The following is a 17,208-nucleotide window of genomic DNA, read 5'->3' as shown; positions in this document are numbered from 1 at the left end:
ACATTACTGGTGGGTGCTTCATCAGCCTTTGCACTGATGACAGCCGCCCTCTGCTGGATGCTTTGAGAAAGTGCACCCTTCAACACAGTGTAAATGTGAACCTATTCAGTAGCATGTCTGTTCTCTACTGGCCAATACAGGTACTGCAGTTTATCCATGTCCCCTGTATCATCACCTTCAGTCGCCATGAGATAACAATAACAGATGTGCCACAGCGATGGCAAACAGCCAATCCATCACTCATATATACCTTCAGCATGACCTAGTTGACCACAAGAGCCAATCAGCATGACCTAGGTGACCACAAGAGCCAATCAGCATGACCTAGCTGACCACAAGAGCCAATCAGCATGACCTAGTTGACCACAAGAGCCAATCAGCATGACCTAGGTGACCACAAGAGCCAATCAGCATGACCTAGTTGACCACAAGACAACTACAAATTCCAGTGTTCCAAATTTCATTGTGTGCAAATAAAATGACAATGAAGGCTTTCAATTTACATTTTTAAATTTCATGGCCTAATTTGTTACAACATTAGTATTACTCAGGCCATGAAGAGGGTCATGCACAGATGGTAAAAGGGGTGACAAATCTATAATCTGAATGTTATGAAGGACATGGGTAAAGTTCACTTCAAACAGCGTTTGTTTAACACAATTCTGAGGAATGAAATCAGGAACTGCAATGCAAGTACAAGAGCACTGTTTTTGGTTTGGCTTGGTTTGGCTTGGCTTGGTTTGACTTGGCTTGGTTTGGCTTGACTTATATATATTTGTGTTCAATATTCCTGCCTGTTCCTGCACCACAGGCACTGCACTGCGTATGTTAGTTCTTGATAATACCAGAATAGATACAATAATAGATAATAGATAAAGGAACAAATAGTAGTTTAACTTTGGCCTTCTGGTGCGAGTGACGTTTTTGAACACACGTAATGAGTATAGCAGTGAAGAGAGGACATTTTGTGGAAAACAAATAATTTTATTATGGCGTAAAATGCAATGCTTCCCCCTAACATAGCTACCAAAATGCCATCAAGCTTAGTTTTGCTCATTGCTAAAGCCACACTAGCTATCCAGACTAGCTGTTACTGGCTGAGGCCCTTTGGCACAGATCCACTTTAGCGGGTGCCTGCAGGGGACGTCATTCCAGCTCTTCAGGGGGTTCACTGCGGGATAGGTGGCCACACAGTCCTCATAGCCATAGTCATCATTGGGCTCTCCGTCCATCCAGTAGCTGAACCCAACGGCAAACACACACACACACACACACACACACACACACACACACACACCATAGTCATCATTGGGCTCTCCGTCCATCCAGTACCTGAACCCAACGCCAAACACACACACACACACACACAAACACACACACACACACACACACACCATAGTCATCATTGGGCTCTCCGTCCATCCAGTACCTGAACCCAACGCCAAACACACACACACACACACACACACACACACACACACACACACACACACACACAAACCAAAACGTCTTCTCCAGATTTTCCAAACCAATAAAATGATGTCATAATACATGTATTGTCCCCCTGAACACCAAAATAAAATCAGTTGTATTATTGTTCAGTAGTAGTAGTGGTTGCAGTAGTAATAGTAAACTTAGCATACTAGTATGTCATGCTAATTACCCTCTGGAAAGCAAAGACCCAGTTGTCCATTTCCATGTTCCTTCTGTGTCTTTATCTCTCAGTCCAATCCAGTATCCAGATCTGTAGCTAAAGCCTTCATCGTGGAGGCCCCGCAGAACCCCTACAATAAATGTCTACAAACACACACACGCACAAGCACACACACAGGGATTTGAGCTCAGGTATGACATTCATAATAACATCGTGTTATTGTAGTATCTAAAAAAAAAAAACAGTGAGTCTTTAACTCTTAAACAACAGTCAGTAGTAGTATCTAAAAAAAACAACAGTGTTGCCAGGAGACTGGATGAGTAGATCTAAAGTTTATTGCCGTCTTCCCGTCCAGCAAAGGAGGTGGAGTAAGCTGTTTCAAAGGCACCTGACTCCTACTATAATTGTGTGTGTGGTAGTTGCTGTTTCTGTAGCCAATCAGGATTAGCTTCACTTTCGGCTTTGTCAACCAGTGAAGTATGACTGCCCCTGAGTTACTTCATGTTTACCAGATTGAAAAATGACTACATTAAGTCACATCACGTATAGTCAAGTCATTTCTGATGTGGGAACCAAATTTTTCTTTTCTTATTTTCTCATCCATTCAAAAACAGCTTGGGGGCCTTTTTAGAGTCTCTCTCTTTGCACTGCCACCTCACAGCAAAAAGGTCCTGGGTTAGATTCCCGCATGGGGCGCTGTTGGCTCTGGGGGCAGGTTCTCCCCAGGCCTTCAGTGCTCAGGTGGGCTATCTCCCGGGCCTTTCCTCCACAAAGAACCCCAACATAAAAACATGCAGAAGAACAGATCGCTCTCATGTCCGTCCCTGACCAGGACTGGACCTGAGCACTTGGCTTGGTCCCCGGGCGGCATAAAGGCTGCCCACTGCTCCTGGCTGCCCTTGAGGAAGGACAGCTTGGATGGGTTAAAGGCAGAGGAAGAATTTCACCGGAGACCGCTTCGGGCATGTGTGTGTGTGTGTGTGTGTGTGTGTCTGTGTGTGTGTGTGTTCTGTGTCGCCGCCCATTGCACGTGTGTGTTGTTGTGTGTCATTGTTGTGTGACGACAAATAAACGACTTTCAAGTCGCCTGTGATTATTATACTGTGATTATTTATCCTTTGTCCTACCTGTGTCTCCAAAGTGTCCACTATGGCCAAGTCGGCGTCGCGTTTGGTGCAGTCCGCCCTGGCCTCGTCCCAGCCCCTGCGCTGAATCTCACTCGAGATGGGAAAGTAGTAACAGGTGTCATTCAGCAGATCCCACCCTGGGGGGCAGCGTCCACAGCTGCGCTCTGCAGGGGAAAGAACAGGCTAGTATTGTGTAGGTAGGCTACATTAACACAGGCTAGTCTTGTGTAGCTAGGCTACATTAACTTCACACGTCTCTGGAGACAGTCATGGTGAAAGAACAGGCTAGTCTTGTGTAGCTGGGTGTGCATTAACTTCACAGAACAGGCTAGTCTTGTGTAGCTAGGCTACATTAACACAGGCTAGTCTTGTGTAGCTAGGTGTACATTAACACAGGCTAGTCTTGTGTAGCTAGGCTACATTAACTTCACACGTCTCTGGAGACAGTCATGGTGAAATGTGGACCAAATATGGGTGGGAATGATGATGGCCAAACCATTCCAAAACCGTCCTGAAACTAGAAGGAGGACTGAAAAATGTTAGGGTAAAAGTACAGGAACGCGTGCATGCCCTGACAACAACACAACATGTATTAATTAATTAATTAATTAATTTGATCTAAAGTGACTTACAAGTGAGGTACAACACTCAAGCTACTGAGAAAGAGGGTTCTTTAAGTGTCTGCATGTGTGTAAATACAAACAAACATTTATAAATAGAAGCATTTTTTTTGTTTACATTTCCATAAGATTATATTGATCAGATTGGACGAACATTTTACGCTCTTCATCCAGCAGATTATATTGATGAGATTGGACAAACTTCTTACCAATTTGATCAATGCGGAGCTTCTGTTCCTTCGTCTTATCTTCCAGGGTTTCGATACGTGACGGTAGACTATCACAGGAGTCATCTTGTCGTCTTAGCCATGATTGGTGATTGTCCATCTCGGCTTTGTCTAATTGATCCTGGAGGGACACCATAGCGGCCGTTAGTGTGGCGTTATTATCTCTCAGCAGCTCCAGCTCTCTTCTCATTCCGGTGATGTTGAAAGATGACTGGTTCTCATTCGTGCCATTCTCTGGGCAAGAGACGAACAGAAGTGAAGGTAACATTATCAGAATCAGAATCAGAATCATCTTTATTGGCCACGTACATTTCCACATACAAGGAATTTGTCCTGGGTTTAATTGCTGTCAATGTACTTAAACTGAAAAATATGCATGCAACAGTTTAGGATAATAAATAAATATAATATATAATATATTAATAAAATATAATAATCTGTCAACTGTTCATTTGTCATATCGCCAAAATTGCTGTGGACGAGAGTCATTTGTTGTATCACTGTGTCTGTTATTTGTTTCATTACAACTGTTAAAGGTGAGGTCCGCGTTTTCTCATCCTATACACCTTCAGTCAAAATCCTCTAGCTGTCTGTTGTTGAAAGTGGACCCCTCCAGCATGCGATCTGCCTCAACGCAAGCATGCATACTCACTCAGCACAGCATGCATACTCACTCAGCACAGCCATGCTTATCACAGCCATCAGGAGGGCAGCACAGGCCAACCCCAGAATCCCTGTAGCCAGGCGATATCGATCGGAGGAGCCGTAACTTCTCGCCGTAAATAAAGACACTGCAAAGGAAAACAACTAACAGTAACTGAAGCACACAGACACAACACATCACACACACAACACAACACACACAACACACACACACACACACACACACACAACACACACAACACAACACAACACAACACAACACATCACACACAACACAACACACACAACACAACACAACACACACAACACAACACAACACAACACACACAACACATCACACAAAACACAACACAACACATCACACACAACACATAACCTGAATAAGCTCACAAGTTCTGCATTTGAAAAGAGCAGCAAAGTCCCTGTGTATCTATTCATCTTTTTACTTAGCAATTACTGTAGCTTACTGAGTTAGTTATTTAATACATAAACTTTCAACACCATCTCTCACATCATGTAGTTTCTCACGAGACTTGACATCCCAGATAGAACCAGACTTTGAATTTAAGTCCCCCAGCCCATCGCTGGGGTGGAGATGAACTATATCTGTGAAGTGCTAAGGAGACTGACATCGCTTTGTATTTCAATTCAATTCAATTTTATTTATATAGCGCCAAAACCGGCTAACCAAGCTCTACAGAGCCAAGTGCCTGAACCCCCTTAGAGGAAGCACAATGGCCACAGGGGAAAACTCCCTGCTAATCAGGAAGAAACCTTAAACAGTATTTCATTTTCAATGTAGGCAATGCGTGGACAGTGGGGATAGGGGGTTAGCCACTGACAGTGCAGGTCTAATGGAAGCTAGCATGAAAGTAAACTTGTTAGCAGACATGATTTTTCACAGAGCACTTGTTAGCATACTCGTCTTTCTGTAGTACGCTTGCAAGCATGGTTGACTTTCTGCAGTGTACTTGTTAGTATAATTGCCTTTCTGCAGTATACTTGTTAAAATACTCGTTTTCCAAAACATATACTTGTTAGCATAGTTACAGGTAGTTACATACTAGTATACTTGTTAGATTACTCGCTTTTTAAGGATGTATACTTGTTGTCATAGTCACCTTACTGCAGTATATTTGTTAGATTACTCGCTTCTTAAGAATGTTTACTTGTTATCATAGTTGCATTTCTGCAGTATACTTGTTAGCCTTTCTGTAGTGTTAACAAGGTGGAGCTGCATATTCCGAGTGTGAGGTGCACGCAGGGAATTAACAACTTTTCCTGTGTAGTAATCAAACCATCTTGAAAATGATTGTATATCACAGATGAAACCTGGAGTTGATGTATGTCTTCTTGATATTTGGGATTGTTTGGGATGTAGGATGTAGAGCTTATCATCGCAGAATCTCTTTTATCTGCGATGATAAGCTGAAAACCAAAACATCTGCAACCTGATCACTAAACAGTTGAGTGATGAGTTGTGCGACAAGTAAAACCCTTCATGTTGAACATTCTATTAATTATTCTAATGAACCGAGTCTTCATCTAATATCCTTGAGTGCATTTAGTGTGTGAACCCTTGGGATCCAGCAGCTGCTGGTGCCTATCACTTCAACTTAACCTTCTCCTTTTTTGGGGTTTGTTTTCATTATTTAACTCCCTCAACTTCCTGATATGTTATAGATTACATGCAGGGGCGGCTCGTCCATAAGGGCGATTGGGGCGACGCACTGCCTAGGGAAAAAAAAAAAAAAAAAAAAAAAAAACTCCTTATGTATAAACGCAATATCCTTGTAAGTCGCGTAAATGACACGTACATTTAAATGTAATATTTTTTTTTCTGTCGGATTCTACCACTAGACCGTCTGATCTGTCTCTGTATGTCATTGTCGAATCAGGAAACAGTCGTTCAGTCAGCCTAAAGTCGTGCTTCAAATGGCCCCACCCCTTCTGGGGCGATTTGGGGCGAAATGAAAATCGCCCCAGACCTCTCCCATTGACTCCCATGTTAAATCAATTTTTTTCACAAAACAGAGCTCTCAATGCATTCTCTATGGCTTCCGGGAGGGCTCGCCCCTCCTGGTCTTGTCATAAGTAGTGGACGTAAAAGCCTATACGAACGTCATACAGCTTCGACGGAGGCATATTCTGTCAAGATGGCTGCCCTGTCCAGTGCAATAACTCGATTCGCTCTTTGACAGAAACTCCTTTTTAGTCGGCGTACTAATGAAGATAAATTGACAACAAAACAATTAGGACTTCCTAGACCAAATGTATCCATTCAACAGGTTTCTACAAAGGGAGGGAAATCCTACATCCAAGAATTGGAACGAAAGAAAATCGCGTGGCTAATGCGGTCTGTATTTCATATACCACTGTCACTTTTCATAGGTTTTACAGTGTGTTTCACAGTTCGCTTCTTGCACTAACACTGAATAATTTTTTATGTGATGACTTATTTTGCTTTTGTAAGCCAATACTTTCAAGATCAGTCAATAAATATTGTTGTTTTTGACTTAAGTTACCCCTTCTTTATGATGTTACTGGACATATCATGTGTCCTGTTAAGCTATGTTACATCATACAACATTTGAGACACGTGGATAATGAAAAAGTGGGATAATTTAATGTGGAGCCACATCATGTTTGCTTATGAAGGCTCCTGGATGCAACTTTCTTCTATAGCTTTCCACCTGTAACTTGCTACTCTATCTATGTAGCAAGAGGGGACATATTACTGTTGTGTGCTGCCAATAGTGGACAAAAAGGTATTGCTGTATGAGTTAATCAGCTAACTTAATGTACTTACTGAATGGGTCGCCTTAATCATTATAAAAAAAATTGCCCCCCCTGAGAATTTTTTCAGGAGCCGCCACTGATTACATGTGTGAACAGGTCCCTATGTATCCTCCCACACAGTGGTTCAATGTTGCTCGCTCCTCTCATGTAGCCACTGGCGTGTTCAGGGGCGGAGATCCCATTTCATTGCAGGGGGGGACAATACATGGTCACATTTCAGAGTGTAATTCCGGGGGGGGGGACATGAAAAAATTGCTTTCACGAGAGCTAGCATAAACTGCTAAATACCGAATTCTCCCATCACATTTACAAACAGAAATTCGAAGTCATTTTAGAATTATCTAAACAGCATTAAATGTACTAACACGAAATATCTATTCACAGACAAATAATGTCCAAAGTTCAAGAGAACTTGATGCTCAAAATAAGTTATAAAACAGCTCAACAGGGAATCAAACTAGCAACCTTTTGATTATAATACAACTTCTCTACCTCCTACGCCACTGTCACTCCATATTACAACACCAGCTTAGTTTATGGACCGCAGAAAAAGATGACATTAATTTAACTTCAGATAATTTAACAAATCTGGAGAGGCACTGAGATGTAGACCTACGTTTATTAACTAGCATGAACCTGACAGGACAGGACAGTGTCCTAGACTGTCTAGCTAGCTATCTTAACTGAGTTCATTACCAGCATGCGTGTGTTATCGGCAAACGTTCACGTTGTCATGCCAATCCATTAATAAGCTTATGTATACTTGTGCATATCGATTGGAACTTCGTAAATGGAGTTTAGAAAAAAACTTCTTCTTTACATGTTCTTACTGCGTTTGAGAATGAGGTAAATATCTTTACATATCGTGTATCATAGCGGCAGCGACAGGGGACCGAGGAGGAAACAGTCTGACAATCTGACCGTGTAGGCTACTGGGCTGATTAACTGAAACACGGAGCTGCCGGTAGCCCTGCCCGTTGGAAACAGCATGTGAACCAAACCACTTTGAGGAATAGGGGGAACATGATTTTTCAACACTTAAAAAACACATTTTTTTATGTCTATAATTAGCACCGCTTGTGTCGTCGTATTTTTATTAACATTTTTTTTTTTTTTTTTTAGTTTTCAATGATTGTTGGGGGGGGACAGCTTTATGGTAGGGGGGGGACACGTCCCCCCCGGGATCTCCGCCTATGGGCGTGTTCAGGGAGTTGGTTGGATTTGTAATGTTCTAATGTTCTACACGGTTCCTTATACCCCTTTTCCACCAAAGCCGGGCCGGTGCTGGTTCCGGGCTGGTTCCAACTCTGGAACCAGTTCTTCCGTTTTCCACACAAAAAAAGCTGGCTCCGGTTCCAAAAAACAGGTTCGAAGTCAGCACCAGCTTTTAGGTGGGCCAGAAACAAGAACCGGTGACGTCGGGTTCGTACCGAGGTTATGGGCGGAGCTACCACACCAGAAACAGAAATTTTCGCCGCCATTTTTTTCCACCGTCAACCAAGAGGATGAGTGAAAACGGTGAAAACATAAATGAAAAATCCATCCAGCAGTGGATCACCGATGAAATAAAAACATTGATAGCGATTTTGTCATCAACAGAAATGCAAGACAAACTTGGGGAGGCAGTAAGGAAAGCTAAAATATATGAGGAAATAGGGGGAGAGTTGGAGATGGCGGGGTTCAAAAGGACAACAGACCAAGTAACAAACTAATTAAAAAAAATAAAGAAAGCTTTCATCCAGCAAAATGTGTTGTCTGCATCGTATACAGTAACTCTTTCAATCTATCTTGTTTTGGTTGTGTGATGTCACACCTAAGATTAGCTGTTGACTAAGCAAATTCGTGTAGCAGCTAGCTAACTAGCATTAGCTGCTAGCTGTCGTGAGGTACTGTTACAGCTGTTGTGGCAACTGGTAAGTAGGTAGTAGCTAGTCTACTTGTGTAAAGATATATGTATTGTTTATGTAATCACTTTTATATATCCAACCCAAATGCGTTGGCAATACTAGTCTACAACGTTATGGTCATGCCAATAAAGCTTCTTTTGAATTGAATTGAATAGTCAACTCCCGTCATGAACTGCATTGTCACTCGTTTGATCTACGTGGAGAAATATAGAAAACCCGTTGCCAAGTAAACAGAACATTAACTTAAGCTCGTTTGGTACTACATGGTATTAAAAATGAAACATAATAGAAGTTTTATCGAAATTTGTTTGCCTTCTCCCAGGAATAAAACCACTCGTGAATAACTAGTAACCTGTCACAACATTCCAAAATGTTCAGCTAGGACAACGGAGGCGTATGACGTGATTTAAAGACGTAGCTAGCCCTACTCTGGCTCTCGGTCGGTGGAAAATCGAGCTGGTTCTTAGATAAGAACCAGCACCGAACCGCTTAAGCACCAGCCCGGAACCAGCACCGGCCCGGCTTTGGTGGAAAAGGGGTATTAGTGGGCTAATGTTCTACACGGCTCCTTAGTTGGCTAATGTTCTACACGGCTCCTTAGTTGGCTAATGTTATTCACAGTTCCTTAGTGGGCTAATGTTCTACAAATGGCCAAATGACTTAAAGACCCAGCCTCAAGCGAGTCGACCCTGATGACCCTCACTTAAAGACCCAGCCTCAAGCGAGTCGACCCTGATGTGTGGAACTGCAATCCATGGCGAGTGACGCCATTCATATGGAAATATGGCACAGAAGAACTGAAACCTTAACAACACCCCACAAAAACCCAACAGGATAGAAGAACCTTAAGCACAACTGGTCTATAGTCACAAGTGTGTATCACACACACACCGCTTCATTAGGAGCGCCGCCCTCTATAGTCACAAGTGTGTATCACACACACACCGCTTCATTAAGAGCAGCGCCATCTGCAGGTGCGGAGTGTGTGTTACACAGAAGAACCTTAAGCACAACTGGTCTATAGTCACAAGTGTGTATCACACACACACCGCTTCATTAAGAGCAGCGCCATCTGCAGGTGCGGAGTGTGTATTACACAGAAGAACCTTAAGCACAACTGGTCCTATGAAACCCAATCAGACCCAGAGATCGTCCCTCAGAACCCCGCGGAGAAGAGAGACCCAATCAGACGCAGGGATGGTCCCTCAGAACCCCCGCAGAGAAGAGAGACCCAATCAGAACCCCGCGGAGAAGAGAGACCCAATCAGACGCAGGGATCGTCCCTCAGAACCCCGCGGAGAAGAGAGACCCAATCAGACGCAGGGATCGTCCCTCAGAACCCCGCGGAGAAGAGAGACCCAATCAGACGCAGAGATGAGAGACCCAATCAGACGCAGGGATGGTCCCTCAGAACCCCGCGGAGAAGAGAGACCCAATCAGACGCAGAGAAGAGAGACCCAATCAGACGCAGGGATGGTGAGATGTTGACCTGGAGCTCTTGCCACACAGGAAGTGAATTTAGGATTGGGTTTTACATTCTGCTACTCTGGTGTAGATAGATATTTAGCATTAGGTGGGTTCAGGTAGATTTACTTTAATACTGCATTTTTAAACATGGTTTCTACGAAAGGTTGTGAAGAATTTAACATTTTTAAAAACATTTTTAATGGAAGTTGCAAAAAAAGCTTCAGAAAGGGATATTGAGTGCTAAAATATCTCCTTGGTCTTGCTAATCTCGCTACTAATGAACCTGGGCGGCTGTTTTTCAGGACACAGAGGGTGTGTGTGTGTGTGTGTGAGGTCATGATGCATGGAGGGAAAGGTGTGTGTGTGTGTGTGTGTGTGTGTGTGTGTGTGTGTGTGTGTGTGTGTGTGGACAGCTCACCTTTCATGTGGAAGCACTTTATGCTGGCTGAACCGATGTGTCTGCTTTTAAGAATGATTTGTTTAATGGACACAAAGGTTGGGGTGTGTGTGTGTGTGTGTGTGTAGAATTATTAGGTTTAATGGACACAGGGGGGGTGTGTGTGTGTGTGTGTGTGTGTGTGTGTGTAGAATGATTAGGTTTAATGGACACGGGGTGGGGTGTGTGTGTGTGTGTGTGTGTAGAATGAATGTTTAATGGACACAGGGGGTGGGGGTGTGTGTGTGTTTGTGTGTGTGTGTGTGTGTGTGTGTGTGTAGAATGAATGTTTAATGGACATGCACTGCCCCCTGAGTTCTACTATGACGACTTCTTTGTCCTAATTATCTAAATGATCTTTCTCTAAATTACTTTTGTTTCATTGGACATATTCTTGAGTTGTTACTAACACAACACACACACACACACACACACACATCACACACACACAGACACACACACACACACACACACACACACACACACACACAACAGAGCGTCTTCTGTGTGATTAGGGTCCTGATTGAGCAGTTTTACATGTAAATATGGAGATTCCTATTGTGGCTGACTGTTGTCGTGTTTGTATTACTTGTTACATGTTTTTGTTTTTTTCATCTTTCATTTCGGTCAGAAGGCCTTTTGTTACCTGGAGATGTTGATATTATCCCGTACGAAGATTGAGACTTGGAATTGAAACACATCTGATGTTTGTTTTGGTTTTCAGAGGTTTTTTTTGTTTCTTCTAAGCATGAATAAAAGTCTAAATGGAGTGGTTTGTATGGGGGGGATTGTGCTGTTGACATGTTTTTGTTTAATTAATTCATTCATCATTAGTTATTATTCCTACTTCTCTTGAGATTGGTCACCTGTCTAAAAAGTGTTGCTGCCGACGGCATTCCAAAACTTAGAACTGAGCGCTTGACACTTTATGTGTGACACGTTATGTGACGCGTTATGTATGGCGGTTGTGTGTGACGGGTTGTGTGTGACGGGTTGTGTGTGAACACGGCCTAAAGCGGGAAGTTGCACATCTGTTCTATGCGCAGGTCTAACAGTTGTCTGTAAACAACAGCAATTAACAGTAGAATTCTATAGAATCTATGCAGCCATTTATGGAATGAATGTTTCTGTGACATCACAATCGGCTGGCAGTATAAATAGGGGGCATTGAGCAGTCTCGTGTCATTCTCTAAATCAGGATTTCTTTCACTTCGGAGCCTGATGCCACACACACACACACACACATAGGCCACTATGAACTTTGAGTGGCTTGACACTTTTCTGCCCGCGGTTGCAACCCCAGACAGCGGTAAGTTTCCTGCTGCCGTTAAGATCAATAGTAGGACACACAGACAGTAAAACTACTTTGGTTTCAGTTTGATATGAACTGTGATAATCCAGGCCTTCCCACACTTCACACAGGAGGCGTGGTGGCGCCCCCTACAGGAGGCGTGGTGAAGTGCACTACAGGAGGCGTGGTGAAGTGCACTACAGGAGCAGACAGAGGGATCCAGCTTGCAGGTCCTGCAGCAGGGGCAGGTTTAGGGGCAGGTTTAGGGTCTGGGGCAGGTTTAGGGGCAGGTTTAGGGGCAGGGGCAGGTTTAGGGGCAGTGGAGGGGATGATCCGGCTTGCAGGGGCAGGTGCAGGTTTAGGGGGAGTGGAGGGGATGATCCAGCTCCTGGCCCTTCCCTCTGAGCCGACTCAGAGCTCCGTCTTCACTGCTCTCCCTGTCAACCTCATCCTGCAGTCTGCCCCCCTCGTCCAGCAGGTGGCGCCACCTCCCAAGGCAAAGGCCAAGAGGCGCAAGAAGCCGTCTCAGTCCAAGGATCCCAACAGCTTCAATGAGAAGTACCGCAGGCTCATGGCCAAGATGGAGCAGCCCCAGCTGGCGCCCCCTGTGGCTCAGGAGGGGAAGGACACCCAGCCCTGCGCTGGCTACAGTGGGGGCGTTGGCCCGGTCATGGGCTGCTCCCAGGAGCAGCTCTTCGGAGGTTACCATGACAACAGCACCCCAACCTCCGTCACCCCGGAGGAGATGTACGGAGACCCACATCAGTGGGCAGCGGGCTCTCTGCTCCCCTTCCCAGACACCTGGCTAGCCGTTTCTCCCCCCATAATGCCTGACTGGGGGAGTGCAGTGGAGCCCTCTGATGGACTGGAGGCTGAACTGGAGCTGCTGTTCCCGGATCAGCCAGAGCCCGAGACAGAGAGACAGGAAGTGCTCCTCAGCGCCTACTACACTCCCATCTCTGAGAACACAGGTTGCCGTGGCTACCCAGAGCTGCTGCTCTTTGGGGACTTGGAGGACAGCGAGGACTGGAGAGAGTCGTCCGGCTCGGACCACGTGAGCACGATGTCTCTGCTTGACTGGGCTCTCATCACAGACATGTTCCCTGAACACACTCCCTTGGACAGGCCGGCCCCCCCCCCGCCTCTCCCCCACATTCCCAGCCACACTCACACACCTGCTCAACACCTGTGGAACACTGGGAATTATGGTTACCACAGCAACGTGTTCCATCACAATGCGGGGGCGTGTCAAAATGGTGACGCTGTCTGTGCTGCATTGGTCGCTGGTGTGGAGGAGAGGGGCGGCCTGAGTGAGCCAATGAGGAGTGCAGGGGGTGGAGCTGGGTCTGGAGCGTACCACGTGTACTGACAGAGAGGGGTGCAGCCTTGAGTGCTTCCTGAAACAGCTGCAGCGAGGAGACATTGCATAACATCCCCCCAACTATATACACACTCACACACACACTCACACACACATACTCACTCACACACACACTCACACACACACACACTCACACACACATACTTTAACATCCCCCCAACTATGCAAACACACTCACACACACACACACACATACTTTAACATCCCCCCAACTTTGCAAACACACACGCACTAACACACACACATACACTCACACACACACACACACACACACACACAAACACTCACACTCACACACACACACACACACACACACACACACACACACACACACACTCTCTCACACACACATACTTTAACATCCCTCCAACTATGCCAACTATGAGAGGTCTTTTTCTAATAAACTCCAGTCTGTCTGTCTGTAGTCGACCTGTCCGGATCATTATACAACTCACAAGAACACACAGTTGCTGACGGCAACAGCCATTAGTCTGGTCTTCACACACACACACAGTCATTAGTCTGGTCTTCACACACACACACACACACACACACACACACACACACACTGTAACAACCCGGCTCTTAGGCTTGTTACAAGAAACCAAAAGTACCAAAAGTTTGTCAAAAACGCAAAGGTTTAATTTACAAAGTTTCCAAAGTTTCAATTCTCAATCAAAGTTCATGTAGGAGCCAAATTAACCTTTATGTTGATTCTTATGTTATCTCTCTTTATTAGTATGTGCAAGTGTGTGTGTGTGTGTAAGAATGGATGAGTGACACTATGGCCGTAGGTGTTTTTACCCCATCTAGAGGACACCTGAACTTTACCTGAGAGGCTGAAGGTGGAGCCCAAGGGGGAAAGGCCTTAAAATCCAGGCAGCCAGAGCATCTGGGCGTGGCTGAGGAAGGCAACAGTTTTTTGACCGTGTGCCAGGACGTTTATAAAGTAACCATGTGCTTTACGAAAGACTCTTTAGTTTAATATCTTTCATTTTATTTCCAACAACTTGTTATCCACCATTCTACAATAAACGGTCAAAGGGACCAACTGGACTCACCTCTACTTCTCATCTTTCCTACACGCGTCAGAACTAAATCCATCTCAGCCACCCTTGGTAGGCAATTAGAAATTGCTGCTACAGTTCACAATCAAAGTTCTCTTGCTCCCTTCCTCCCTTGCTCCCTTCCTCCCTTGCTCCCTTCCTCTCTTCCTCTCTTCCTCTCTTCCTCTCTTGCTCCCTTCCTCTCTTGCTCTCTAGCTCTCCAGCTCTCACGAACTCAGGAAGTGCCAGTCCTTTATAGTGGAGGGACACACCCGCCCAGGTGGTTAATCACCGGCACCTGGAAGACAGAGATTCAACACAGCCACACACGCATGCACTCAATTTACACACGCATGCACTCAATTTACACGCATTCCTGCAGACAAAACAGGCAGAGCTGACGAGCCCAAAAAGGGTTCGTCACACCCTCCCCCTTACAAAGCCTGAGACTATATACAAAGTTTCCCAGTATCTCTACACAGACAATCAAACAATCAATTCCAATTACCATAGCTATCCAAACAGATACTGCTCTTATAGCATCAGATACTGCTCTTATAGCGTCAGATACTGCTCTTATAGCGTCAGATACTGCTCTTATAGCCAAGCGTCAGATACTGCTCTTATAGCGTCAGATACTGCTCTTATAGCATCAGATACTGCTCTTATAGCGTCAGATACTGCTCTTATAGCATCAGATACGGCTCTTATAGCATCAGATACTGCTCTTATAGCATCAGATACTGCTCTTATAGCATCAGATACTGCTCTTATAGCCAAGCGTCAGATACTGCTCTTATAGCATCAGATACTGCTCTTATAGTCAGATACTGCTCTTATAGCATCAGATACTGCTCTTATAGCATCAGATACTGCTCTTATAGTGTCAGATACTGCTCTTATAGCATCAGATACTGCTCTTATAGCATCAGATACTGCTCTTATAGCGTCAGATACTGCTCTTATAGTGTCAGATACTGCTCTTATAGCATCAGATACTGCTCGTATAGCATCAGATACTGCTCTTATAGCATCAGATACTGCTCTTATAGCCAAGCGTCAGATACTGCTCTTATAGCCAAGCATCAGATACTGCTCTTATAGCATCAGATACTGCTCTTATAGCGTCAGATACTTGCCTTTCTGTAGTGTACTTTAGCATACTGGCCTTTCTGCAATGTACTTTAGCATACTGGCCTTTCTGCAGTGTTACCATACTTGCCTTTCTGCAGTGTACTTTGGCATACTTGCCTTTCTGTAGTGTACTTTTGCATACTGGCCTTTCTGCTGTGTTACCATACTTGCCTTTCTCTAGGTCGTCTAAGGTTTGGTCTTCTCCGTTAAAGTCCTCATACCTTCCCCTCTCCTGCAGGTCTGTCTCTCCTCCGCTCATCTTTGGGGAAATGTCTGTCTCACCTCCGCTCATCTTTGGGGAAATGTCTGTCTGTCTGTCTGTCTGTCTGTCTCTTGTCTCACGTTAGGATCTCATCCCATCTGCGGGGCGTACTGGCGTTAGTTGTCACATCCTATAAACAACAGACAGAGATGAAGATATGAAATGTGGATCATTTCCCTCATAAGGAGCAGTGGAAGTGTCTCTAACTGTGCTGTTTCTTTAGAATCACTTACTCTGGATATTGTTACTGTTGGACTGGGGACATTTGATATTTTTTTTTTAATCTATTTTATCTTGACAACAAATATCTCATACTTCTTCTTTTAATTTCCTACCACCTGTACTGAGTGCACAAGCCACCCGTGGTGTTAAACATTAACATGATGAGTCATGATGACTGGCAGAGATCGGTCTTAAATCACATGATCAATCGCTCTGATCGGTCTCAAATCACATGATCAATCGCTCTGATCAGTCTCAAATCACATGATCAATCGCTCTGATCGGTCTCAAATCACATGATCAATCGCTCTGATCGGTCTCAAATCACATGATCAATCGCTCTGATCGGTCTCAAATCACATGATCAATCGCTCTGATCGGTCTCAAATCATGTGCTCCGCCTCCTTAAAGGAAGAACAAATACTATTACAATATTAAGAGAGATTAATATAAAAAAATGAAGAAAAATAAATATTAAGCCTAGAGATTTCCTAGAAGCCATATCACTCAGCACAATGTTTTCTATTTTGTACGACTAAAACAAGTGTGAGTGTGCGTGTGTGTGTGTGTGTGTGCGTGTGTGTGTATGTGTGTGTGTGTATGTGTGTGCGTGTGTGTGTACGTGTGTGTGTGTGTGTATGTATGTATGTGCGTGTGTAATTAAAAAATAAGAAATATCATACCGGTAGGTACCAGTAGTTTTGACTGCTCCTGGTAAAAACCTAGCGTGTTCCCAGTTGGCCTTAGAGCATAGACATGTCCTGGAGATATTTCACTCAATCTGCCTGTTCAGGGTTAGTCTGCTCACCCTTACAGACCGAATATGCTCTCTTTCGACATCCTGTGGGTAGAAATGACCCTTGATCCTCAATCGATATCAGCTCAAACAGGACAGTTGATTCAGACGATGTATCCAACCAGAATGGTGTGTGTACGTGTGTGTGTGGTCTTGCATAGGCAAAGAAGAGGAAC

General features: G+C 44.4%; 1 protein-coding gene and 1 long non-coding RNA gene across 5 annotated transcripts in view; both read right to left on the bottom strand.

Moving 5' to 3' along the window:
- The window catches only part of LOC116221172, a 29,952-nt gene that overhangs the window by 12,130 nt on the left and 614 nt on the right, over window positions 1–17,208 (bottom strand). For both annotated transcript variants that reach the window (XR_004164052.2, XR_004164053.2), the window contains exon 2: window positions 263–417. This is a non-coding gene — a long non-coding RNA (uncharacterized LOC116221172). The remainder of the gene's footprint in view (window positions 1–262; window positions 418–17,208) is intronic.
- LOC116221168 (CD209 antigen-like protein C) lies at window positions 964–17,078 on the bottom strand. Of its 3 annotated transcripts, none has more exons than XM_031571076.2 (6): window positions 16,920–17,078; window positions 4,303–4,419; window positions 3,611–3,862; window positions 2,782–2,945; window positions 1,664–1,797; window positions 964–1,239 (listed from the first exon to the last, which is right to left on the bottom strand). In XM_031571076.2, the coding sequence occupies exons 2-6, from the start codon at window positions 4,328–4,330 to the stop codon at window positions 1,071–1,073; spliced, it is 747 nt and encodes a 248-aa protein (XP_031426936.1). In that variant the 5' UTR covers window positions 4,331–4,419; window positions 16,920–17,078; the 3' UTR covers window positions 964–1,070. The 3 variants fall into 3 exon arrangements, with proteins under 3 accessions (XP_031426936.1, XP_031426934.1, XP_031426935.1); XM_031571074.1 differs by lacking the exon at window positions 16,920–17,078 and adding an exon at window positions 15,924–16,074; XM_031571075.2 differs by lacking the exons at window positions 964–1,239; window positions 16,920–17,078 and adding exons at window positions 1,291–1,429; window positions 15,924–16,074.

The sequence above is a fragment of the Clupea harengus genome, chromosome 7, assembly GCF_900700415.2.
Source record: "Clupea harengus chromosome 7, Ch_v2.0.2, whole genome shotgun sequence".
Taxonomy (NCBI): Eukaryota; Metazoa; Chordata; class Actinopteri; order Clupeiformes; family Clupeidae; genus Clupea; species Clupea harengus.
The sequence above is the reverse complement of the archived record's forward strand: the minus strand, read 5'-3'. Positions and strand labels throughout refer to the sequence as shown.